This window comes from Apis laboriosa, unplaced genomic scaffold, assembly GCF_014066325.1.
Source record: "Apis laboriosa isolate Shangri-la unplaced genomic scaffold, ASM1406632v1 scaffold23_cov150, whole genome shotgun sequence".
In the NCBI taxonomy this organism is placed as follows: domain Eukaryota; kingdom Metazoa; phylum Arthropoda; class Insecta; order Hymenoptera; family Apidae; genus Apis; species Apis laboriosa.
This window is the reverse complement of record NW_025222452.1, coordinates 4,072,642-4,100,049: the sequence shown is the minus strand read 5'-3', so window position 1 is coordinate 4,100,049 and position 27,408 is coordinate 4,072,642. Positions and strand designations below refer to the sequence as shown.

The 27,408-nt window shown below is 26.1% G+C and overlaps 4 protein-coding genes across 19 annotated transcripts; 2 read left to right on the top strand and 2 right to left on the bottom strand.

Annotated features, from left to right (window-relative positions):
• Positions 1-354: 354 nt before the first annotated feature.
• LOC122713333 (mitochondrial folate transporter/carrier) lies at positions 355-8,205 on the bottom strand. Its single transcript, XM_043933686.1, has 6 exons — positions 7,778-8,205; positions 4,371-4,524; positions 4,026-4,278; positions 3,823-3,936; positions 3,579-3,724; positions 355-863 (listed from the first exon to the last, which is right to left on the bottom strand). The coding sequence occupies exons 1-6, from the start codon at positions 7,932-7,934 to the stop codon at positions 686-688; spliced, it is 1,002 nt and encodes a 333-aa protein (XP_043789621.1). The 5' UTR covers positions 7,935-8,205; the 3' UTR covers positions 355-685.
• A 1,056-nt stretch (positions 8,206-9,261) lies between these two features.
• LOC122713487 (phospholipid-transporting ATPase IF-like) lies at positions 9,262-22,491 on the top strand. Of its 8 annotated transcripts, none has more exons than XM_043934000.1 (19): positions 9,262-9,420; positions 10,106-10,327; positions 15,979-16,080; positions 16,165-16,419; positions 16,800-16,952; positions 17,051-17,352; positions 18,026-18,246; positions 18,426-18,712; positions 18,794-18,973; positions 19,255-19,402; positions 19,476-19,618; positions 19,702-19,941; positions 20,033-20,175; positions 20,255-20,414; positions 20,502-20,810; positions 20,883-21,069; positions 21,129-21,274; positions 21,352-21,455; positions 21,542-21,783. In XM_043934000.1, the coding sequence occupies exons 2-19, from the start codon at positions 10,256-10,258 to the stop codon at positions 21,768-21,770; spliced, it is 3,381 nt and encodes a 1,126-aa protein (XP_043789935.1). In that variant the 5' UTR covers positions 9,262-9,420; positions 10,106-10,255; the 3' UTR covers positions 21,771-21,783. The 8 variants fall into 8 exon arrangements, with proteins under 8 accessions (XP_043789935.1, XP_043789937.1, XP_043789936.1 ...); XM_043934001.1 differs by lacking the exon at positions 9,262-9,420 and adding an exon at positions 21,863-22,491 and having other exon boundaries at positions 10,092-10,327; positions 21,542-21,746; XM_043934002.1 differs by lacking the exon at positions 10,106-10,327.
• On the bottom strand, positions 10,027-14,664 carry LOC122713489 (2-oxoglutarate dehydrogenase, mitochondrial-like). Of its 8 annotated transcripts, XR_006346496.1 has the most exons (13): positions 14,162-14,664; positions 13,843-14,053; positions 13,605-13,782; positions 13,415-13,530; positions 13,210-13,349; positions 12,980-13,125; positions 12,709-12,898; positions 12,423-12,644; positions 11,976-12,252; positions 11,816-11,901; positions 10,843-11,517; positions 10,474-10,774; positions 10,027-10,227 (listed from the first exon to the last, which is right to left on the bottom strand). XR_006346496.1 is itself a non-coding variant. In XM_043934008.1 (12 exons), the coding sequence occupies exons 1-12, from the start codon at positions 14,555-14,557 to the stop codon at positions 10,574-10,576; spliced, it is 2,838 nt and encodes a 945-aa protein (XP_043789943.1). In that variant the 5' UTR covers positions 14,558-14,664; the 3' UTR covers positions 10,246-10,573. The 8 variants fall into 8 exon arrangements, 7 of the variants coding, with proteins under 7 accessions (XP_043789949.1, XP_043789943.1, XP_043789944.1 ...); XM_043934008.1 differs by lacking the exon at positions 10,027-10,227 and having other exon boundaries at positions 10,246-10,774; XM_043934009.1 differs by lacking the exon at positions 10,027-10,227 and having other exon boundaries at positions 10,246-10,774; positions 13,210-13,292.
• Positions 21,867-27,339, top strand: LOC122713490. Of its 2 annotated transcripts, none has more exons than XM_043934016.1 (11): positions 21,867-21,994; positions 24,204-24,358; positions 24,447-24,494; positions 24,564-24,748; positions 24,837-24,957; positions 25,044-25,572; positions 25,642-25,847; positions 25,987-26,224; positions 26,410-26,626; positions 26,712-26,884; positions 26,962-27,339. In XM_043934016.1, the coding sequence occupies exons 2-11, from the start codon at positions 24,225-24,227 to the stop codon at positions 27,058-27,060; spliced, it is 1,950 nt and encodes a 649-aa protein (XP_043789951.1). In that variant the 5' UTR covers positions 21,867-21,994; positions 24,204-24,224; the 3' UTR covers positions 27,061-27,339. The 2 variants fall into 2 exon arrangements, with proteins under 2 accessions (XP_043789951.1, XP_043789952.1); XM_043934017.1 differs by lacking the exon at positions 21,867-21,994 and adding an exon at positions 23,083-23,580.
• The last annotated feature ends 69 nt before the right edge of the window (positions 27,340-27,408 follow it).

Here is a 27,408-nt window from a genome sequence, read left to right as displayed (position 1 = left end):
ATAGTAATACTTTCTTATATGTATAAAAAATGAAGTGTTTAAATTATAATTGTAACTAACAACGATGAGAGATTGAAAATGATCGAAGTAAAAATACTTAAGAACTATGGAAGAAGAATATTATCGAAACCGCTTCTTTTTGAAAAAAAAAAAATATATATATATAGAGAGAGAGACATACGCGAAGCACGTTGTTATATAAAGAAAAAAATAAAATTTCGAATATTATATACAAAGATATATGTGTATGTGTGCGTACACAGCTTGTTTAAAGTAATTTCATCATGATGATATAAAATTAAACGACGTTCAACGTCTCGCAAAATTAATAATAAAAAAAAAAAAATCCTGATAAATATTAATAAGTTCAATCACTCTATTTACAATATTTTAACATTGTAACTTTCATAAATATAAGAATCGATATCTTAGATTTGTAGACACAGAGTAATGCCAGCGAAACGAAAATTTAGCCAATATTTAGTTTGCTTGTAATTTGATTAAATGCATTCTATTTATGGATTATTGTAATTTAGCTAAAATTTTCGTTGACAGATCGATAAATGTCTGTGTCGATTGATTTAACTGAAAATAAACATAATTATCAATTTTTTTAAGCTTCACCGGGCTTTTTTACAATGAAATTCTTAAATAATTCTTAAATAATTTCTAATAAATATTATTTTTAATTCTCTTCGAGTTTCTTCATCAAAATCGGCAAAGTTCGCTCTTCATCCCTCGTTTTTCTATGCTGAAGATAGTGAGACACATTTTCGTATACCACAAATGTGATCACGGTCGCTGGAGTCACCCTGGTCAGGTTCGCAGACAGACCCTTGTAAAATCCATTCCCACCTTCAAACCTGCAATTAACCACCAGCAATACTGTTTTGTTAATTGCTTCCTTTTTCCTTTTCATCATTAATTGCGCGAAATGTTTCTGAACTAAATAGCACGTTCTCATTCGCACTATGAACCGGCGTACGATTCTTGTCGTGATTTATCGATCAAAGCATCTATTTTCTTTTAAATGCAATCGTACGTCATGAAAATTCTAAATCGTATATAATTTCGATATCGTTATTTCTTTTCATTTCATTTTCATTCAATTGTTTATTTCTATTCAACGATCATTAATTATCATATATTTTTATATATGATAAATGTGAATTATCTTGATAAAAAAATCACGTCCAATTAAACATGTGCGATTAAAAAAATGGATAAAGGTATTTCTTAAAATCAAGACAATTCCAATTCTACATGGTTTATTTCTTATTCAGATAATTTCACCTCGATGATATGTTGTAGGTGTACATACAACGTCATAAATTATATATGTAATACGTCCAAAAATCGTACCGCTGGTGGTTTAATAAAAGATCCGTCTAATCGCAATTACATTCCACGATGATTCACATCCATTCAACACACATCTAAACACACAAGTAAACACAATGCTCTCTTACATATTGTACGTGCGTTATTAATAACTGTGGTCCCGCCACAGTAATTAATTCGTAGTAAAAGGGGAACAAAGAAGAGGCGATCAGCTGATCGTACGAGACAATCATCCGATTCGAAGAAAAATATTTAAATAATTGAAAAGAAGACCAGTGTAAATCTCATATGAGATTCCTAAATTGTTAATCGATAAATATTTTTCTTCCATTAAGCTCCATAAACTTTACGCACAACCATCAAGCTTTGCGCTTACTATTGCGGGAAAGAAAGAGCGTCTAAATAATCCAGTAGCTAATTTATACTGTAAAACAATTAAGTTTCCATTAATGTTTATTAAGTCACTTATAGTTTTTAAGTAATGAGTCCCATTGTGGAAACATATATATATATATAAATAAATTGTATCTATTGTTTGAAAATTGCAATGACATTGAATTTTATTGCTATATTCTTAATTATACCGAGTACCAGACTCTACGGCGAACTTTGCAACATTCATCTATTGATTTCTCAAAATGAGGTACTTATTCATTGCATACAGAAATATAACATAGGTAACATAGATAAATTGTAAATAATTATTACATTCCTACGTACATCTTCATTTCGATTTATTTTTATTAGGGACTTGCAGCATTATTACGACTTGTAAATCACGCAAAATCCATTTTGTCTATTTCGCATAAAAAGAAATAAATTGCAACTATTGCGCGAATAGCAGTTGCAATTTTGTATTTATGTGTAATGTTTTGTATCTTTCGCCAGTTACAGTTATACAATACACTATAAATGTTTTAAAATAAAATCATTCTTAATTCAGTTACAAATAATATTAATTTATGATAAGTAAGATTATTAAAGTGTAATTTCATGTTTAAAAAAAAAATATTAATACATGATAGATATATACTTGAGTGCCAGCCCAAAGATACATTGCTATAAAAAAAAAAAAAAAAAAAAGAAAAAAAAAAAAAAAAGAAAAAAAAAAATTAATTGTCCGTACGATCCGAGCTTTGTTTTCTTTTTTACGCGCTTTATAAATGAAAATAAAATTATTATAAATTGTATATGCAAAATATCGAATAAATAAAATATATGATCTTGATTCGTACAAATTATTGTATATTCCAAAAACAGAATCAATAATTGTTCGATATAAAATGATCTAAAATGATTTGTTAATTAACTAAATTTTCCTATCGATTTATTAAAGAGATCGATTATTATATGAAACAGTCGTCTAACAAATATCATAATAAAAGACATATTAGAGACTGTTTCTATTTTCTTTAATAACAAATAAAAACATATTAGTGGATTGCTTGTTCTCAAAAATAAATTTAAATAAATTACACGTCTATCCTCGAATATCAAGGCATTTATCATTCAAAAACTTTAATAAGATACTATTGTTAAAAAAAAATAAAACTATTTCCAATAATATCATTTGCTATATAAATATCTTAAAAAAAAAAAAATCCAAAAAATATTCTCTAAATTAATAAGCACTGCATCTGTTATAATTACTATTTCTTTTTTTAACTAATATTGTTGAAATATATTTGATTTGCGAAGAGAATATTCAATGTTAATTAATAATATTTTTGTAATTGATACTAATAAAAAATGAAAATATAAGTTTAAGAGTTGATCCAGACTATCCAGACTAAAAACCATTATTTTACTTTGTCGTTTGTATGAAAATATATAAATAATTTTTTAATACTGTTTCAAATGTATCTCCAACTAACGACAAAAAAAAAAAAGAAATAAAATAAAAAATTTGAGTCACAACCCACATATGACTGTCTCGAATAAAAATCATCTTCTGGATACCTTCATCCATCTACAGATTACATCTAGGGCTGGAAAAAATTCAATACTAAAGCATAATGCTATCCGGAAAATTATAGAATATTTAAATAAGACTAATATGTTTGTATGTTCTACTACATTAAAAAAAAATCTAAAATAAATGTAATCTAAAAAGTCAATGAGAATTTGTAGGCACGTTAGAAAATGTTTCATAAATTACGATAATTAAACAAATATTTGGTGTCACGTGTAAAAGATAGGGTGTCAAGCCCTTATAAAAACCCCTTATTCCTTCTGACCTCCATATTGATTGAATACAATGTATGCTGCCACTGTAGTTGTGATGATGGTCTTGAAGTCGTGCTCTAACAACTTGATACGGATAAGTCGAAGCGGCAGCAATTAATTTTGAAACTGCTGCAAAGAAAATATATTCCCATGTGCTCTGTAAATAAAAATATTTTTTTCAGATTTTCCATCAAATAAAAAATTAATGCAATATTGTATATATATATACAAATAATTATTGGATATTAAACGTACCAGCTTCGTATCGATCGGAACATTCAAATAATTGTTGTACCAATTCTTCAATTCTTCGTACACCATAAATTGAATAGCACCATGTGAGACGCCAAACATTCCAGGTACAAAACCCTATAAATATCCGAAAATATTTATAAAAACAATTAAATTAACGTTCAATATTCCATTTTTTTTTTTTCACCGAAAAGAAATTCACTTACTCGATACAAGCCTCTAACTCCTTCGGTTCTATAAATCTTCTTAATTGCATCTATCATGCCATTATATCTAAGTGTTTCCGGAAGATGCTTATCATCCATATATTGCAAACATAAACGTGTCTTTACTACCCATAATGGATTTGTCATAACTAAAGTAAGAATTCCAGCGTCCGCTGCTGCAAACATATGCATTGAGGGTCCCAAAGGTTTTCTACTATTTCCCCCTTGGATCCATGTTTTAATGGTATTGTAACTAAACAAAGAAAATTTTCAAATGTTATACAATTCAATTTTCAATCTGTTTATTGTTAAATAAAATTTATTAAAATTATTTAAGATCCTTACAAAAAGAAATAGCAACCCCATGCACCACCAGATCCTAGAACGTTTGGCGTTACACCTCTGTAAAGTCCTCTCACTCCTTCAGTCTTAACAATCTGCATAACCGCGCTTTTAAGACTTTTGTATTGTGGACCCACGCGTGAGTGGCCATCGCTAACTATAAAAAAGAGAGGCAGGATGATGAATAAATCTTATGTTTATTCGATCAAATACAAAGTTGGACAAACAGGGCATAAGAAATTGATATTAAATTTTCTTAAATGATAACATTGTCCTGAAAATGTTCATCAAGTCTTTCTCGCTCAACTTGATAATAATGAAGAGGGACCAAAAGATAAGTAAAGTCTAATTATGTATTTTTTCTTTAATCACGCGTCGACAGAAAGTTTATCTAGCAAACTTGTTGCAACTTCAACCTCGTGACACCATTGATTTCCATTGAAAGTCATATTTTATTTTTAATTGCATTGCAACATTCGCTAAACCATTTTAAATAAACATAAGTTTAATTCGTGTAAAAAATGATTCTTCATTCATTTTCATGCGTTATTATAAGATATTGTTACGATAAATTATATGTATATTTGTAAACATATTATATAGCCAGTAGGAATGAAAACTTTTAAAGCTATTGATAATAGCTTTTTACTAACAAACATCAAGCAAACGTCAATATTTTATTATTAAAGTATGTATTTTGCTTGTATAATATTCAACGCATTCTACAGAAAAAATCAATCAAAAAATTAATCATTTATTATTCAGGTTACATAATAATAAGCATTCCACATTCATATCTCGATAGGAATTTTTATTGCAAATTAAATTATTAATTAAATACGATTATTATTACTTTTTGGTATATATTATTAAATTTATTTCATAAATATAAATATTTTTGTCGTGGATCAGTTTGAAAACTATAAATTTCTTAAAAAATAATAAGTGACAAATTTATTGACTTTCCTATTATAAAATCATCATCATATTATTACCATCATTAATGAATCGATATTTTATGATAATAATGTACATAAACTTATGAAAAAAGACAATTTCTATTAAAAGTTTCGGTACTTAATAAATTAAGAATTTTTCTACAAATTTCTCATATAAATTTTTTCAGATTTTTTAAAAACTTCATCATTGAAAATATAATATAATGAATATAATGAACATAAATGACTCATGTTTACAAATGTGAAATGATCAAATATGAAAATTATATTGCATAATATAAATAGATTGAAATTATTAAAAATGTTTTCTTTATGAATAAGAAATATAAATTATAAATAATAAAATTGTTGAATTATACCATGAAAATAATTTCAGACAAAATAATTATATAGTAGTGTAATTATCGTAAATCAATTTGAATAAATTTACTGCACGAGTCAAAATTTTAATCGCAAAATGTAATCGTTTGAACTCACGTGTTTCTGATGCAATCCGCAGAATTTCTTACTGTTTGGTATATAGCCAACGAATTTTACGACGAAAATACAGCAAAGAGCAAGCTTCTTGATGACACCATCATTGACTTTTTTGATAATGACATAAAAAGCTAATGAATAGGTTTTGTTTTTAAATTCAATTTTAATGATTTCTCGTGTAGTTAAGCAGTTATTAATTATTTTTGAGATAAAAAATATATATTTCAAAATATATATACATATATATATATATATATATATATATATATATTTCAAATATATATTCATAATTACAAATTAATTGATGACATAAAATAAATATTAATAGACAATATGTAATAAATATTATCTTTAGATCGAGTTCATTAGAATGCATTAATATACAAAGAAAAAGAACAATATGAAACCGCAGACACTGTGGTATCAAATTGTATTGAATAACATTAGCGATAACCTGGTCAATTCTGAGTAATCTTTAAGTAATTTGAGCATTGCATTCACATTTATTTATGTATATGAATAGAGTACTTAGAATTGAATTATTAATCATAATTTTTAATATCAAATAATAGAAAAAATCTCCTTAAAAATTTATTAAAATTTTCAATTTCCTTTTATATTTGAAAAAAAATAAAAATCAAAAAATTTATTTTTGATCAAAAAAAAATATTAATAAAATAAGATGAAAATGATATATATATAAAAAATGTTCTATTTAGTAACATAACCACAGGAATGCTACTTTCCACTTCTAAATGTGATCGAAAGTTGATCATAACTTTCCATTTCGTTTCGAAACATAATGAAATGATTTGCTTATTTCAAGATTGTTTTATATTTTAAATTTCATGTATTTCATTTAAAAATATTATATAAATTATTATTTTTATTTACACTTTATATTCTTAATTAACATTCAATAATTATTAAATAATTTCAATAGAAATTATCATGTCATTCTTGAAAATTTGTCCATTTGAATTTATTAGAATTCATCTTTTTAAAAAACTATAACCTATTAATGAGAAAACGCCTTAAGGAAGTCTTATATAGTAAAATTATGTAAATAAATCTAAATGAGATAGATATAAATAGTGTAAATCCACACAATTTGTCATCAATTGTCAATACATAATTGAAAGATAAAATATAAAGTTTTACTTAAAAGCAAATGACAAAAATCAATACCGAAATATTATTTTAAATATTATTTTCTGAAGCATTGAGCATACACAATTTACATATTTACAATGATATATATCACAAAGGAACAAAGTGAATAGTCATCGCATATCCCGAAGCCGGTCAAAAATATCTCGATATTTCTCGATAATGCCACGTGCTTTTATATGCTCGACCTTGTCGGTCGAAATAATAGGAGCATCGACCGAAAACAATATTGTTTTTTCGGTTTTATTTCAACTAACTACATATTTTACTACGATCTTGATATGTTAACAAATATGTATACGTTATTAAACACATTATATTATTACATTATATATTAATTAATATAAATTATACATATTATTTCAAAAAATTTATATATGATATATAAACAAGGACAAATTATTTAAATTTAATTATTTTTTCAATGTTCAACCTGACATCTAGATTTTCATTCAATTTTCCCAACGAAAAGTTAAAAATGAAACAGAACTATTGCGACAAATGGCGTACGTCATTTGTTTCGAAAATGATATCAATATTATTATTACAAAGTTTCTTCTATTGTTGATTCTCTATAAAAACTATCAAAATATTCGTATTCCGTATATTAATTATGAATAGAAAATTCTTATACGTGAATCATAGATAAAAATCAAAGACAGAAGAAATATTTTCTATGCTAGAGAGATTAAATATAGAACGTAATACCACGTGTACTTTATATATCGAATAAATCGAACTTGTACCGGCCATTTGCATCTACAACCGTTATGTCGTCAGCAATGACACACTCGAATCGCTTACCTGCGAATCTAGTCTTGATCAAGTCCAACGGATGCAGCATCAAAGTGGAAACCACGCCACCAGATATACCAGCGATGAAATGTTCGTATTTGAAGTGGCTCAGCACGGGCAAAACACGAGCGGTTCCCGGTGAACCACTAGACTTCATTGCCGACATTTTTCCCGTGTTAAGCTGCTCGTTCTTCGTTATCGATCCGTCAGCGGAAAATCCAGTCGCATCCTTCACAGCGCTAGCAATATTCGCCTCCACTCTGCGGCATATCTCTTGATCCGGGGCGGGCAGTGTTGTTGCGTTTACGGTAGCGCGAGGCACGGCTGAATTCGCCTCTACGATTTGATGCTTTCCTCCGTCTCGCTTGCTCTTTTTAACCGATTACGCAACGCAATAAAACGTCACACGCACCGAACACCACCATACTAAGTGCTCAACTGCCCGCGTCAAGCGTTCTGCGCATCGCTTCTTTTAACTCGATTGCGAGTGCCATCTTTTAAGAAAAGAGAGAGCAGCGCACTCTACCGCGCGAAATTCGATTCGAATTACATACGCATCTATTTTGTGGCGCCTTTTTACTTTCAATTGTTTATCTTATTTAATATTTTTCAATATATTATAAAAAAATATTACAGGAAATAAATAAATTTAATTTAATTTTTAATAAATAAATGCTATAATAACAAAAAATTAGCGAAATTGGACATAATAAAATACTCTTTTTCATCATAAAATACTAAAGAATATTTGTAAATATTTTTTATTAATTATATTTAAGAATTATAAAAAATTTAAGAACTATAAAAAAATAAAGACATAGTTTAACACAATAAAATATAAATAAACGAACAATTAATCTATATCCACTTATTTGTAAGTTTAATTTTTAATCACATTTATATTATATTAATTATGTTTCATAATAAATTATAATAAATTATAATATGTTTCATAATAAATTATAATAAATTATAAATTATATTCTAAATGAAATTGCAAGTATTGATTAATTAATTTTGAGACAAAAATATGTTAGATAAAACTTATTCGAAAATTTTTATCTTTTCTGATAAATCTAACAATGTATTGGTAATGATTATCAGTGGTAATCGATGATAAATTTTTATATCACGACAGAACATTTATCATTTTTTTTTAGTCTTTTATAAGCAGCTAGTGAATTGCTCAATTAATTTCTATATATGTTTAGTGAATTGTTATTAAAATTAATTCGGATAAATAGAAGATAGTAAACGTTGAACATTGTCATCTTTGATTCGGCAAACATTGCAATTAGTACTAAATATAAATATAATTAAATATAAATATTTATTTCAAAAATTATTTTTGATATTATTTTTTGAAATGTGCAAAATATATATATAAAATCGATCTAAATTTTTTCTATTAAATAAATTTCTATTAAATAAATTTAAATAAATTAAAAAAATTTCTATTAAATATGGTTAAAATATTATATAAATATATAAATAATTCATGAAAGATAATTTTTATATGTTATGAAATTTAAATGTCTATGAACTGATGATGATTGTAGTTGAAATAAATATTTAAATAAAAAAAATATTTGACTCAAATTGAAAAAAAAAACAGTTTCTGCAATATCAAGATTTCAAATCTCGACAAAATGGTAAGACGATATTTTTATATTATGCAAATAATACAAACAAATAAATTTCCTTTATAAAATAATTATAATTTTTTCTTTTATAAAATAATGTCAATGTTACAATAAGAACTAGATCTTGAAACAAATTACATTTTTATCAAAAATTTTCTAAAATTATGTAAAAATATCTAAAATTTTAGTTTATATTTGTTATCATAATATCGACAAAATTAAAATTATTTATTTAAAAGTTATAATAAATATTATCAAATATGAAAAAAAAATTTAATATCTTACTCAGGATAAAATATTCACGATCGCTTACATTTAACCACTTTTTGTGTAAAATTAATAAAATATCAATGAAATTGATATTTGGACGAAATAATTAGATTCTTTTTGTATTTAGGATAAATAAATCCATTTTAATGTTATTTTATAATTGAAATATCAATTATGGTACATATTGTATTTGTATTATTATATAACATTATTATATAACATGAAAATGCATTTTATATAAACAGACAGAAAAATAAATATTGTAATAAATATTTATTAATTATAAGTTTAAAACTATGTATACAATATTATGTTACAAATTATTATGGACAATAAAATTTTATCACTAAAAAAAATATCACAACTGTATAAAAAATATGATAAAGTTTACTAACAATCTCGATACATTTTGCGGTATATATAGTGCTAACAATTAGCACTATTCCCCTAGACAATTCTCAAGTTTAGATATGTGAGTACGTGTCATATTAAAATGCCTCACTTAAAATATCGTGATCGCTAATCGTGAAGCAGAATAATCACATACTGAAAAAAGGAAAAAAAGAGAATTATAATGTGGAATTACTTTGACGAACGGATTTCTTCATATTACAAAAAAAAATCCTACAGATATTTATGTTTTTTGGTAAGTGTGAATTAATATTCGTTCGGTGATACTTGATATTTGGAGTATTCGAGTTATACGATCAAAAATAAAATTCAAAGAAAAATTCATTGTATAATTAAATATCGTGTATTCATTTTTATTTCATTTGTTCATAGTTTACTCACTCATTCGGATTTTTATCTGAATATCTTACACTTCCTGTTTTATTTTTTATATATCTCTACGAATGTCGTATCTTTTATTTGACATTCGATTAATTCTGATTCAATCAAGTTTCAAAGCCATCGTTATCATATCGTTGTATTCGTTTCTGTGAATAACTTTGCTGCCAGTTGCTGGAGAAGATGATGGTGGTCTACCTCCATAAGCCAAATCTTCTAAACGTATTCCTAAAGCTAATGCTATTCTGTCTCTCACGTACAAATACGGGCCTTGATTTTTATGTTCTTCTTGTAACCACATAAGCTAAACGCACGAGACATTTGTTTTAACATTGATTTAAGAAGTTAAATTTATTTAAAAGATTAATTTACTTTAGCATTCGGATATTTTTTCATTTCTTCAGCTAATAAATGATACGGAAATGGACAAAGTTGTTCGATGCGAATAATCGCTATTTTATCTACCAATTGTTTCCCCTGACGTTCGGTCACTAAATCATAAAATACTTTTCCACTACACATCAATACTTTTTGTATATTTCCTGGTTTGACAAATGGATCAGAGAGAATAGGTTTAAATGAAGTGCCAGACTCCATATCAGCGAAAGGCGAAAGAGCCATAGGATGACGAAGCAAAGATTTGGGTGTCATTACACACTGGTTGGATAGATAAATAGTTATACCTGGTTTTACCTTTAACAATAAAAAGAAAGTAGATATAATAAAATGTTCACTAACTAATGGTTTCCGAAAAGGCATATGAATTTGACGACGAAGGACATGAAAGAAATTTGCAGGCGTCGTTAAATTGCAAATAATCCAATTTATTTCGAACAATTGCCGTGTCATAATTTGATCTATAGTTTCTCCTGGTTCGGCCATCGGAAGATAAGAGAAATCATCGTCACAAAGCTCGAGATATCGTTCAATTTTTGCGGAAGAATGTTCAGGTCCCTGTCCTTCTAATCCGTGGGGCAAAAGAAGAACTAATCCTACCTGTCTACCCCATTTCGTTTGTCCGGAACACAAAATAGTATCTAAAGTGACCTGAACAATTTTTATTATTAATATTTTTAATTGTTATTGTTATTTCATTGTGATAATTCATTGTCAAGATTATTTGTCATAAATAATTTTAATATTTGTAAATTATAATATCTATATATATATATATATATATATACTTTATAATACTAATAATTACTAACTTTGTAACAATCTATAATAGAAGTATCAAATCAAATCTATATTATATATCAAATAACGTGCAATAACAATGTATGGTAACATTCTTGATTATATGAGACACGGTATTGATTTTTAATTAATTTTTGAAAAGATTCACCTGACAAGTATTCGCAAAATCACCAAACTGGGCTTCCCAAATTGTTAATGTGTTATGGTTATATGTCGAATAACCCAACTCGAATCCTATATTTACAATCGATTATAGTTTATCGACAATTTTCTTTTTTTTTTTCAATTCAATTGTCTAAAAGACTCACCGCAAACGCCATATTCCGATAATGAAGAATTAGTGACAGTATACATTGCTTGTCCCGGAAATATATCATGCAAAATATTTTTATACGTTTTATCTCTACTCTGATCGTGAATAACATGTGTGCGATGAGAAAAGGTGCCTCGCTCAACATCTTCACCGGATAATCTCACGGGGCAACCTTCTTTTAATAAACTACTAAATGCTAAGCATTCACCCATAGCCCAATCTACCTGACGAGATTTACTCAATTGCGCTCTTTTTTCCATTACTCTTAATACCTATATTAAATAAATTAAACATTTTTAAAGTTTTAAAAATGAATGAAATTATTTCATCATCATTCTAAAGAATATAAAGTTTATCTTCGTCAAGCATTTTCTAAATACGCTCTGATAAGATTATCAGTATTGATATTCAATGATAAAAATGAAAAATTATATTTTAATACCTGAGTATGGGATTCAATGTCATTAGGAGGAGTTGATATCGCTTTACAAATTGTCTTTATAGTTTCTATGTCGATACCAGTCGATGGAATTTTATTTTTGGGACTTTGAGTAGCAAAGAAATCGTTCCAAGGTATATCATGCCAATCACCCAATTGCATCGAATCTATTGTTTTTGCCTTTTCGAATTCTGTTTCGCAATAGTTCCAATATTTTTCAATTTCCTATTATATATATTATGATTAGAAATTTATCAAAATATGAAACAATAATTATAATTGTATCTACTTCTTTGGCAAATGCTTCAGTAATCACTCCTTCTTTGAACAATTTATCGCTGTAAATATTAAGCACATTCGGATGTTGCTTAATACGTTTATACATCAAAGGTTGCGTAAGCATAGGCTCATCTAATTCATTGTGTCCGAATCTTCGATATCCCACGATGTCCAGAACAACATCATTGTGAAATTCGGCTCTATAATATATTAATTTGTATAGTTAAATAATATTTTATTATATTTTTCATCCTAGTGCGAAAAAGGTATACGTTGCATACCTGTATTCGCTGGCAACTTTACTACAATAGGTCACTAAATCAGGATCATCAGCATGTATATGAAATATCGGGGCGTTTACAACACGCGCTACATCTGTACAATGCGCACTTGATCGAGAATATCTAGGATCCGTAGTGAAACCAATCTATAAATTCATTAATATTGTTAAAACAATTAGTCGATTATAGAAAAGATTTCATTTATGAAAGTGACAAATGAATATCATTACTTGATTGTTGATTACAATGTGAATAACGCCACCTGTCGTGTAATTCGGCAAATTAGTCAAATGCATCGTTTCGTAAACAATACCTTGACCCGAGAAAGCAGCGTCACCATGAACCAAAAAAGCCATTGATTTTTTGCCAACTGGTATATTGAATTTTTAATTACAAAAACATCTTGATCAATGAATTTCAATTTTATATACATACATTCGGCATCATTCTTTTCTACTTGTTCGGCTCGAACGCGACCAACTACGACAGGATCTATCGCCTCCAAGTGAGACGGATTAGCCATCATAGCAACACGAATCTTTTTCTTACTTCTATTAGAAATTTCAGCTAAATAATTTTATAATTTCATCAACTACATAATTTATCCATATTATCATATAATCACCTTTCTAACATTCTTTCCGCATGTGTTCCTAAATGGTACTTCACATCACCAGAACCAAAACCTTCTAAAGCAATCGAATGAAATTGTGTAAGAAGTTGATGTAATGGTTTCATACAAACGTTGATCAATGTGTTTAATCGACCTCGATGAGCCATTCCTATCACAACACTTTCAACTCCTAAAACATCATTTATTTTATATCTTTTACACGATAAGAATCATAATAATTTTTCCTTACCATGTTCCGCTGATGTTTCCAAGCACTGATTCATTGACGGTATAAAAGATTCGCAACCTTCCAAACCAAATCTTTTTTCAGTGGGAAATTTTCTTGCTAAAAATCCTTCGAATGTTACTGCCTTCATAATATTCATCCAAATAAATTTTCTATGATCCTCTGGAAGATCCCAAGCGCCAGGTATTTCAAACTTATCTCTTAACCAATCTAACTAGAAATAATTTGACGAAATTAATTCAATGTAATATTATTCTTATCTTAACGACAACATCAATAGAGATAACATGTTATCTTATTTTCTTAAACTAAAAATATCTACCATAACAAGATCATGAATGTAGGTATATTCAAGACCCAAATGCCCGCAATAAACTTGGTTCAATCTAATTAGAATATCACGCAAAGGAAGACTTCGTTTAGGACCACCAATTACGGTAAATGGTGCAAGAGGAAATTCTCTATTCATATCAGCTTCAGTCATTCCCTTCAAATGTTGTCGCACCACGATCGCAGGTGGTAAATTAGGAGTGCCTTGAAGCTTACGCGATTCTGGATTTTGTATGCCTAACGGATCAGTATCGGCAATCAAATGACCACGTGCCTGAAACCAATATAGAATAGAAATAGACCAATTATAATGGTCTATTCGAATGGATTTATTAATGTAAGCTAAGAGCCTGATTGACGGATACTTGATAAGCTCGAATCGTGGCATTGATATCGAAAGCTCCAATTATATACCTATCACCTTGCATATCACCGTTTGACTTCGATCTTGCACTTTGTTGAGGAAATTTTGCTGTTGTTTTACAAGTAAAGTATATTTTTCTAGATATGTATTTTTCCTTTAAATAAAAGTATTAAAAATTTAGAAGAAAATTCATACCTGACTGTGAACTAGATGGTGGTGATCGAACGTGGATAGAGGATGAAGAAGTCGATTTTGGCGATGATTTGTGGGAAGCTGCATCCGATTTTTTATCTTTCTCGTCAATTAATTTAAAATATCTATCCCAGGAAGCACTCACAGAACTTGGATCCTTCTTCCATGATTGATACATATATTCCAAATACTGAATATTGTCCATGTTCAACACATGATCGAATCTATCGTTTTTACCTTTTTGATTGTCGTGCTTGAAACGCACGACATAGTTTTGTGGATAGAACGTTGTGAAGGAAAGACGTTTGAGTAGTATTTTCTTGTTGAAGCAATTGAACTTTCGTGGGATATGTATAACGAAAGGCCGTATACAATAATAAGATTGTCTATTAGCATACATATCTCCATTTGTTATTATTCACCGTAAAAGTATTAGGTATATTCACTATTGTTCTTGAAATTTCGAATTTAATAAGCCAAACTTGCTAAACTGCAAGTGTACTGGGAGTCATTGTGACACTTGACTATTTCAAAGGTTGTGGTATCAGTATCAGTTTCTAATATTTTTTAATTTCTTTCATGAAGTTGTTCATTAAAGTTCTTTCATATCAATTTTCGATATTGAAATTTTATATTTTACTTTTATCAAAGTAATTTAAAATAAAATGAAATAAATATAGAAAATTAGTTGTCGAAATTATCATCCTTGAATGAAGATGAATGGAAATAATAAATGACAATCTTATTATTTAAATTTTTTAATTAGATTAATTTTCTATAACGATTGTACGAGAAATAATAATTGAAACAACTGAATCGATTGATATAAATGCAACTTCTCACGTTTCTTGCGATATAGTTAAACATCAAAGTTCTTGTTGGTATTTTTGTGCAAAAATGTTTAAAATAAAGTTCAGTGATTCGGAATTACAAGATTTGAAATATTACAAGAATTAATAAGATGTGATGACATGATGCAACATGTTACACAACCCTATGATGATTTAATTAACATACCTTATATAGATATTCAAATGGATATACAATCGTTTGGTATTAGATTATGGCAGTTTATTCGCAAAAATTGGTTCAAATCGCGAAAACTGTTACGTGTACCAGCTTTTTTGAAAACTCAATATTCCACTTCCCATGTGATATTATTTGTACAAGCAAGTTTGCAAATTGAGCAACAAATTTTATATATATTATAATCTTATATATATCTGTTTTCTAATTAAAATATCTGTATATAGGATACACCACCATTAATTGTTGATCACAGGGTAATAAACATCAGTCCGGATAGCAAGCCGGAACAAACAATTTTTCCAGATAATCATATTGTCTCTAAAAAAGTAAGTGTTTTTTAATTACATATTTTAAATTAAAATTTAATTCATCCTTGTGATTTGATATAATTTGGATCACTTCATTTTCAGTACACAATGTGGAACTTTATACCAAAAAATCTCTTTGAACAATTTAGACAACTAGCAAATTTTTATTTTCTTACAATGGCGATAACATCTGTATCGATAAAGTCCCCTATCTCTCCTATAACCAGCATTCTTCCCCTAACTATTGTCATACTAGTAACCGCGTGCAAGCAAGGCTTCGAGGATTATAATCGTTATATTAATGACAAACGAGAGAATCGGACATTCATCACTGTCATACGCAACAAATGTGTACAGGTAAGTAGCAATTATATAATTATATCTAAAATTAACTAATTTTAATCGACGTCAACATATTTTTTCTAATATATTTCTTTTCCTTAGTTTTTTCGACGCTTATGTTTAACATTTATGATTTATAATGCAAAGCATGTTCTAATTATCTAATTATCATCATTAATAAATTATCAAAGACGGTAGCGATATATACACACATTTATATTTCAAATTTATTTTCTGCGCTATCGTTGTTAAAAAATTATTATAATTTTTACTTTTCTAGGAAATAATATAATTATATAAAAGTGAGAGACAAAGAAGATAAAAATCAATTATATTGTCAGCTTCGATTGAAATGCATCAAAATATTCATCATATTCTCCATTCTACATTTTCAGAACATTTACCGTGAAAATATAGTAGTCGGTGACTTAGTGAAGATATATCGCGAGGAAGATATCCCTTGCGATCTTTTGCTTCTCTATAGCACAGAAGAAATGGAATGCTGTTACATTACCACATCAAATCTTGATGGTGAAACCAATTTAAAGGTAATTCTTTTTTAATCAAATCAAATAATGAATCTGATTAATTCAATAATAAAATTTTGAGTTTGCTGTATTAATAATAGACATTAAATCATTCATAGACTGTGATGATTCCAAAAGTACTCTCAAATATGTCGATGCAAGAAATAATATCGTTAAATGCCATTGTCACTTGTCAACATCCTTCATCGAATCTTTATTCTTTCCATGGCAAAATGGAAATTAAAGATGAAAACAATGAAACGATCAGAAGTGGATATCTAACAATCAATAATTTACTGCTTCGTGGATCTAGATTGAAAGATACGGATTATATTATCGGTTGTGCGATTTATACTGGTCACGATACAAAATTGTCTCTCAATTCAAAGATAAGAAGTAAAAAAATGTCCACGTCTGAAAAGTAAATAATCTCGAATATAATATTTTCATATAAAGTGAAAATTAGGAAAAATAAGAAAATGGGGTAAAGCTGAACCTCTAATATATTTTTTATGCCAAAGTAAAATTAAAGACTAAACAAAATTTTAAATATTAAAATTTTAAATGATTATAATTATAAAAAAATTATTAAATGATTATAATTATAAAAAAAAACTATTTTTTCTTTATAATTATTTAGTTCTCATAAGATGAAAAAATAATTTCTTAAAGATGATATAAGTATTCATATTTTAATAATTCAAAGGATTTATTATTTATTTATTATTTACATTTTATATTTATTATTTACATTTTTTGATATTAGATAATAAATTGCAACACTCTAAAAATAATTTATAAAGCATAATATTGTATTTATTAGATTTTAATGGATTTTTTAAAATAGAAATTATAAATAAGAATGATATATTGATTTTTCAATTTTCAAAATGAAATAAAAAACTGATGTATTATATAGTCTATAGTTTATTATGATGTATGGAGATCACCTGAATCTAATATCTTGCCTTATCATGTATAATTCCATATTATTATTTTTATCTTATTATTAGAGAAACATGTCTCTATAATGTAATACTCTATTACATTTTTCTTATAAATATATGAATTCAACCGTAATTTATTATTTACAGATCCAATAATAAATATATCGTCTGTTTCCTCATCATATTACTATTTGAAGTAATAGAATCTTGTACAATGAAAGCCATAATAGAGGAATCATGGTCAGAGTCATGGTCATCATATCTGAATGACATTCAACCCTTTACTTTTTCCCAATTGGTTACGGATTTTTTAAGCTTTCTTATCCTTTACAATTATATTGTGCCGATATCATTATACGTTAGCATAGGTAAAAACTATTTTTACTATTTTTCTTTTTAGTTTGTTTTATATTTAGCTATCATAATTAGAAATTATTAAAATTAAAAATATAAAAATTAAGATTAATATCAGGGTGAAAATCAATTATTGATTAACTGAAATAGAAATAATTGACGAGCTTCGAATAATTAATTGTTTTTTTTATAGAATTACAAAAATTCTTCGGTTCATTTTTCTTCAGCTGGGACGTTGACATGTATGACGAAGACACGGATCAACCAGCATTAATTCACACGTTGAATCTAAACGAAGAGCTTGGCCAAATCGAATACTTGTTTGCAGATAAGACTGGTACACTCACCGAAAATATGATGGTATTTAGGCGTTGTTCGATCAATGGAAAAATGTATATGGAAAAAGATTGCGATGGCAAATTGTATCTGTTACCTCCCAATGGAGATGAAAATCAGGCAGTTGAATTAAAAACTTGGGAGGTAGGATTGCATTTCTAATTAAATGTGATCATGTGAGTATTTTTAAGATATTACTTGATATAATTTTCGATTAAATTCCAGCCAGAACATTGGCATTTTATGATAAGCATCGCTCTATGCCATACAGTTCAAATTTCACCCCCAAGTCAAAAAGCCAGTGCCATCCTAAAACGTAAAGAATTTCGCGAAAGTTTCAGGCAAAAGAAAATCCTTCATGTAGATAGTTCTCTCTTGATGCATCCGGATTTACCAGAGTATCAGGTAAAAATAGTCTTTTGCATGGATATAAATCTTTATATTAATTTCATCATATATTTTTATCCCTGATGATTGATAAATAAAAGTTGGAAATGAATTTACATGACAAACTGTGTTAAAATAACGTGACGAAACAAAAAAGCTGACGAAGCTAAACAAAAATATTTTACTTAAATTAATAACTAATTTGATTGTGAATAGAATTATTTATTAATTAAAGTAATAACTAATTTGATTGTGAATAGAACATTTAAAAATATTATTATCTGATTACTATGCGGTAGGCAACATCGGCAGACGAAAAAGCTTTGGTTGAAGCCAGTGCCAGATGCGGAGTCATTTTTGAATCAAAAAAAAATGATATGATAGAATTAAAAATCCAAAATAAAATTTTGACTTATAAAATGCTTGAAATTCTAGAATTTACTTCCGGTTAGTAAGTTCAAAGATTCATCGAACTCTTAAGAATTGTAGATTATAAAAATTATGATGAATTTTTCGGTAGAACGTAAGAGAATGTCAGTATTGGTAAAAGACTCAGCTGGAGATTACTGGTTATACAGCAAGGGAGCAGATAGCACTATGTTACCAATTATAATCGAAGGAAAAATCAACGAAGTTATTACGCACGTGACTGATTTTTCTATGGTTGAACGAATAGTCTTTTATAAATTTTATAAATTATTATTTTTCCTTTTATATCTTCATTAAAAGAATACTGTTTTCTTTAGAGAGGTTTTCGAACTCTGGTTATTGGATATAAAAAGATAAACAAAACGAAATATAATAAATTTTCGATTGAACTAGAAAAAGCTAGACAAATAATTGGTATAGAACGATCGAAATATATAGAACGAATTTATAATATGATGGAAAAAGATCTCACTTTACTAGGTGCGACTGCTATTGAGGATCGTCTTCAAGAAGGAGTGTCGGAAACTTTGGAATCCTTGCAAATAGCTGGAATTAAAGTCAGTAATATTAATATTATTGAATATAAAAAGATTGATTTTAAAAAAAAATTTCTAAATTAAATCTTCGTATGACTTTTTTTTCATTCAGATATGGATATTAACTGGTGATAAAGCGGAAACCGCAGAAAATATAGCATATCTCTGTGGTCAATTTAAGAATGATACCGAGGTTCTTAAATTGTTAGAAATAACAGAAAAAGAAACTTGTCTTCACAAACTTACAGATTTTGAGTAGATATACAATAATTTTTCATAAAACTATTTAATCTTTTATTCATATTTTTATTTATTTCCTTTTATACAATTTTAGAAGAAGATTGAAACTCGAACCTTCTAAACAATTTGGATTACTAATCGATGGACAAAGTCTTGCAGTTGCAATAAAAAATTATGCAGATGAATTCAGATCAATCGCAATGCATTGCGATGCAGTCGTTTGTTGTAGACTATCTCCGTTACAAAAAAGTGAAGTAAGTTTTTTATGAAAAAAAGTATATAAATATATTTTCCTACAGTTATATTTCTTTTTTTTTTATTTTATTTTACAATCTATATAGATTGTAAAATTGATTAAAAAAGCAAAGACTCGACCGCATACTGCTGCCATTGGTGATGGAGGAAATGATGTTTCGATGATACAAGAAGCCCATGCTGGAATTGGAATAATAGGCAAAGAAGGTCGACAAGCGGCCATTAACTCCGATTTTGCAATAGCTAAATTTAAATTTTTAAAGAAAGCATTATTTGTGCATGGACATTGGTATTATATCAGGACCGCCAATTTGACGCAATATTTTTTTTATAAGAATTTTATTCTCATGATACCACAATTTATATTTAGTATATTTTGTGGATTTTCCACACAGGTAAGATCTAAATTTCAGAATAGATATCTTTACAATGATTTTTTATTTTTAAGTTACTTTATCTATTTGCAGTCATTTTTTGACGCCTTATACTTAATGTCTTACAATGTAATATTTACATCTTTTCCAATAATGATGTATGGATTGTTTGAACAGAATTATAGTGCTGATACATTATTGCGTAAACCATATCTGTATAGATTAAATCAAGGCAATTATTTATTATCTATGCAGCAGTTATTCTTATGGATTTTTCTAGGTAAATTATTTAAATGATTCATTAGCGAAAACGAACATTTTATTAATATATTCTTTCAGGTTCTTGGCATGCTATTGTTATATTTTTTATGCCATATACATATATAATCATCAATCCTGTTACTTTATATAATAACACGCCAATAGAACAATGGACATTCAGTATACTTGTTTTCTATTTAGTTACACTAATAGCCAATTTACAGGTAGTGAAATTTTTATTTTCTAAATGCTTTATATCAAATTTTTCTTATTTTATATGAAATTAATTTCTATTTTTTAGATACTTTTACGTAGTTCTTATTGGACAATACCACTTATATTAGTAGTATTATTCTCACAACTAATATTTGTTGTATTTGCAGTTACTCATTCATTTATACCCATGTAAGCAATATTTCATAATTTCATAAATTTTACATGTATAAAATCTTATATTTCATTTAAAATTATCATTCATTTTTATTTAATAGAAGATACGATGGTGATATGTTGAGGGTCTTTATAATATTAGTATCGTCGATAACATTCTGGCTTCTAACTATTGTGGTCGTCGTCGCTTGTTTAATTCCTGATTATTTACTACTTACATATAACAACTATAGATCTACTTTTAAACTAAGAAAACATGAAGAATCATTGCGTTTTATTAATAACGATAACGATAATACACAAAATGTATTATTCAAACATATGTTTTAATATTTAGATAAGTTATCTTATCTAAATTATTTTATCTATACATTAGATAAGTTGTTTTCATGCCAACTAATGATAATGAATGGATATTTCAGAGATAACGTTTTAACATGTCATAGTTTTGGAGACACAATTTTATATTACGAAAATCCGAATGAGATAATATTGCATCGAGAAACTTTAATTTTCCATGAAATTGATAAATTGTCCTTTGTATTATATAGAACGTAAGTCATTTATTAATTTATTATTTACTTATCTAGAGATATATATAATATTCTTTATAAATATGTTTATTATATTTATTATTGTATTCTATTGTAATGTAAAACTACCAATTTATAAAAGTACTTTTTCTTAATTAGAAAATGAAGCAACTCGATTAAATGTTGCAACAAGATTTGAAATCCATTTATAATATATACATTTTTTATCCTGATATCATAATTACATTATGCATGAAAATATCATAAATATAATATATAATATATAATATATATATATTTATGATGTGGTGCGCGCGTGCGTGTGTAAATAATATTCTAATAATTTGTTTTTTTTTTATTGTTATTATTTTATTATTATTTGAAATGATTAGGAAATTGCATTTTTAATTAAATTACTTATATGATACAGTAATGCTTCAGAAAATACAAATCGGAATGTTTCACAAAATATAAATTTTCTATTTTCGTTAATTTATTACAATTTAAATAAACCAGTCTTTGACGGAATAAAATAAGAATTGATCAATTATCATTTTAATCTATAAAAAATTAAATTTTTATGATTTTCATGTTATTATAATATAAAAATTGATATTAATTGATATTACGAAATTGTCTTAATTATATTATATTAAAATGAGTTCAAGCATATAAATCAATTTCTATAATTAAAATAATAAGAAATTTCAAAAAATATTTTCAAGTATTACTGTATTACTGATTCTTTAATTATTTTATTATAATCTATTAAATGCTATACATATACTATTACAGAATTTCAAATACAATATATTCTTAAAAAAGAAATATTGTGAAATTGATAAATATTTAATATTATGAAATCATATGTTTATATTATGTTTATATATATGTTTATATATTATAAGAAGTAATCAAATGTAAATTAATATAGAATAATTGTAGGATAAAAATATGTGCTTTTCTATTTTGTGATTGAAGTAGAAGCATTTTTAATTTTTTAAATGATCCAATCTTATAATAAGTGTTTAATAATGTATATTTCCATTAATTATTGTAAATAATTTTATTGTAAATAATTTTATATAAAAGAAAAAATTAATTTTAAAAATTATATAATGTCATCGCACATGATAAATTTTAAATTGTGTGTAACAAAGATAATATATGATGTGATGATGTTTTGTAACGTCGTAAATACATTAAAGATTTAATTTGTATTTTTCTCTTTTTATATCCATGCATATCAAGATATATTTTCTATGTATTTTTCTCAAATGACGCGCCCTAATGGTAGTTATATCTATAGTTCAAAACTGAACTTAATTCTCAGTTTCACGGGAAAGATAGAGTATGTCAATATTCGCCAATGTTTTTTCGCTGTTTCAACATGATGTGATAAATTTCCAAAAAGAAATTCTAAAAGAAGGCAAATATACAATGAAAGAAGAAAGAAAAAAACAAATTTCAAGAAATATCTTATATGATTAATTATAGTTTATGATCTTATTATTGAATGAAAAAAAAATAAGAAAATAGAAAAATGAAAAAGGGTATAATTAATGATATAAATTGAAGACATTATTTGTGACATTATTAGAAAACTGGTAAAAAAAAAAAGTCACGATAGATTAATTATTTATTTATTAAGCCCTAAAGTTGTTTTAACCTAAGGATTGTTTTAAAAAAGAATCAATTAAGTTTGTGAGAAACGAAATGTTGTCATTTTTCACACACTTAATTATAGATCAAACTTGTTAATTCTATATATTTTCATGAAGTATACGTATTAAATTTATATTTTGTAAAAATAGATTCTTATTAGTTAATTTTTTAGGAAAGGATTTTATACAATGGTCTGTTGAAACAATATAAAATTATTGTTATATATAACTTTATTTGATTTTAATAAAATTAAACTTATATAATTTCTGTATTCATTTATTTTTTTAAGATTATATTTTATATGTTTTGTTTGATTATTCTTTTAAACTTAAAATTTTGTATTTATATATTTACTCTTTATTATTTTTTAATACTTTGTTTTACTTAAATTGATTAATTATTGATTAATTAAATTAATTATTAATATTTATAATAAATTTGTATATCTATGAATAAATACTTTTATTTGTTATTTTTATTACATTAAATTTTAATTGTATTTTACAATATAGATATATATTTTGGATGAAGAAAATATTTTAGAAAAAAATATTTTGCCTTTTAGATAATTTTATAATAAATAAAAATGAAGATTATGTCATGTTATTTTCGACGTTTAATAATAACAGCATTATTTGTTTTATTGCTGTTTTGTGTTATTCAAGTTTTTCGTTTGGAATTAGGATTTAATGATAATGAATTATCAAATTTAGATAAATTGTAAGTAAATATTTTATTCATTTCAATATAAGAATGAACTATTTTATATTATAATTCATATTTTATATCATAACTTATATCATTTCAGAATACACATATCTCAGTTAATTAAGGAATCTGAACAACCTTATATTGGGTATACAATTAATTTTATTAGAAAAATTTTATTAGATAAAAAAAAGTAGAAAGGTTCGTATGTCCTTAGGGAAGGAATTGTGGCTTGTAAACTACCTCAATTAGATGTTTCTAATCCAGAAATTACCAAATTCATTCATGATGTTTCTCCCTTGCAATGTACACCAGAAGATTGGGTTATTCTTCGTGGCTCAAGATTGGTTATTAGTAATAAAGCAAAAAAAAAATATGGATCTATAACTTGTCTTTTCAGTGGTAAATTTTGTGAAATTTACACATTTATAATAATATTTTATAATATTTATATTATTGTATTTTATAATTGTTTCAATTACATTTACAGAAATTCTCAGAGATGATGATTATAATGTATCATTTATGACTCCTATTGAATCTGATGATTCCTATGTTCTAAAATACAGTGATTTTGTTGATGTTAAATGTGAATCACAAAATAGAAATGAGTATATATTAAAATAAGTATATATTAAAAATAATAATCTATTGATTATTATCTATTGATTAATTTATTTCTTACAAAATTTTTTAGATGGCATAGTATCATGGTTGGAGTAAAGGATGATCCTAAAGTAAAAGAAAAAAGTAAATGGGAAAATGTTGGGAACAAGGCTCTTAAATTAAATGTACTTATGTTTGGTTTTGATTCTTTATCCAGAAATACATTTATACGTAAATTACCAAAAACATATCAATATTTGAAAGAATACTTAGATGCTTTAATATTAGAAGGATATAATATAGTAGGTGATGGAACACCACAAGCTCTTATTCCTATTCTTACTGGAAAGATTGAACTTGAACTTCCAGATACTAGGAAACGCATGGGATTAAAAGCAAAGTATGTCAATGTATATCCAATGATATGGAATCAGTATAAAGAAAATAGTTATATAACAGGATTTATGGAAGATGTTCATCATATTGGAACTTTTACATATCGTCTAAAGGGTTTCAATAAACAACCAACTGATCATTACATGAGAACTTTCTATTTGGCTGCCACACCATATTTTAGATATTATAATAAATTTTGTGTTGGAGGCATTCCAAGACACATGGTATTTCAAATTTTAATATTTTTTATATTAAGATTATTAATTTGATCATTAAATTTATTACTCTTGTAGGTAATGTTGAATTATATTAAAGAAATTTTTAATGTTTATAAACATCAACCAAAATTTCTGTTTGGATTTCATGGAGAACTTTCACATGATTCTTATAATGATATAGGAATGGTAGATGAAGATTTCTATAATTGGATAAAAGATTTACATGAATTTGGTCACTTGAATAATACAGTATTGATAATAATGAGTGATCATGGACATAGGTTTGTATAATATATGAAATTGAATTGAATAAAATTTTATTTTGAATATTGTATTATATTATAAAAATTTTATTCTTAATATATTGAAAACTTTATATTGAAAACATATATTTGTAATATTGAAAATTTTATTTTTAAGGTTTGCAGAAATTCGTAATACTCTACAGGGTAAACAAGAAGAAAGACTACCATACTTTTCATTTGTATTTCCACTGTGGTTTAAAAAAGTTTATCCAGAAGCTTATGCAAATTTTTTACATAATACACGCTATTTAACAACTCCATTTGATATTCACAAAACATTGGAAAGTATATTAAATTTTGAAACACCAAAAACTGGAGATCGTCATCAAAGAGCTATTAGCTTATTTGATAAGGTAGATAAATTAAAAATTATATTTAATATTTATAATGTCTATTAAGCAATCATTGATTTTTCGCATAAATGTTTCCAAATAAAATTATAGTGACACAGTTTTTATTTTTTGCTATAGATTAAATATAACATTAATATTTAATTATATTTAAATTTAAAAATTAATAAATATACATGATAATACAGATACCATTAGATAGAACTTGTGCGGATGCATTTATAGAACCACATTGGTGTGCATGTCTTAATTGGCAAGAAATTTCAATTGACAATGATAATGTTATTGCTGCAGCTAAGTATTTTATTCAATTCCTTAATAGTTATACAGAAGATCATCGTGATATATGTGAAAAATTGAAAATAAAAGAAATATTGTGGGCTGCTAAACTTATACCTAATAAAGGTATTATAAACAATTATATTTTTTTTGATGTTAATTGATAAATATTAAATGTAAAATTGATAAATATTAAAATGTAAAATTATAGGTTTATTGAAATTTCAAAAATCGGGAGATCAAGATGGTTTTATAGGAGATTTTAGTGCAAAAACAAAATTAACTACTGAAACCTATCAATTAAAAGTAAAAACAGAACCAGGAGCTGCTTTATTTGAAGTCAGTATTACTTACGATATAAAAAAAAGTAGTTTTTTGACCAAAGTAAGTTCACTATTTATATTCATTAATATAATCATCAAAAAATAAAAAAATAAAAATAAATATATCAAAATTTTTAGATTTCAGATGTTAGTAGAATTAATATGTATGGGTCTCAGGCAAGATGTGTAGAAAATTCTTTATTTCACTTAAGAAAATATTGTTATTGCAAAGATTAAACATTTATCATTTAGAAAATAATATACATATTTATTTAAATTAAATAGCAAAAAAATTTTCATGAAAAAATTCACAAGCCATGAAAGAAATGCTGTGATTAGAATTATATTTCAATTTTTACATTTACCTCATGTTTTTCGTCTTAACAAACATTATAATCTTTAAGAATAATATAATAATACAGAAAAAGATAACATTACAAATAAAGAATATTATTATTTATAATGTATTTATATATAGTATTATATTTATATTTTACACATATATGAAGTGAATGATGCATCAATAAATAATATCTTAAATTATGTATTAATATTATTAATAACAATTAATTAATTAAATAGACA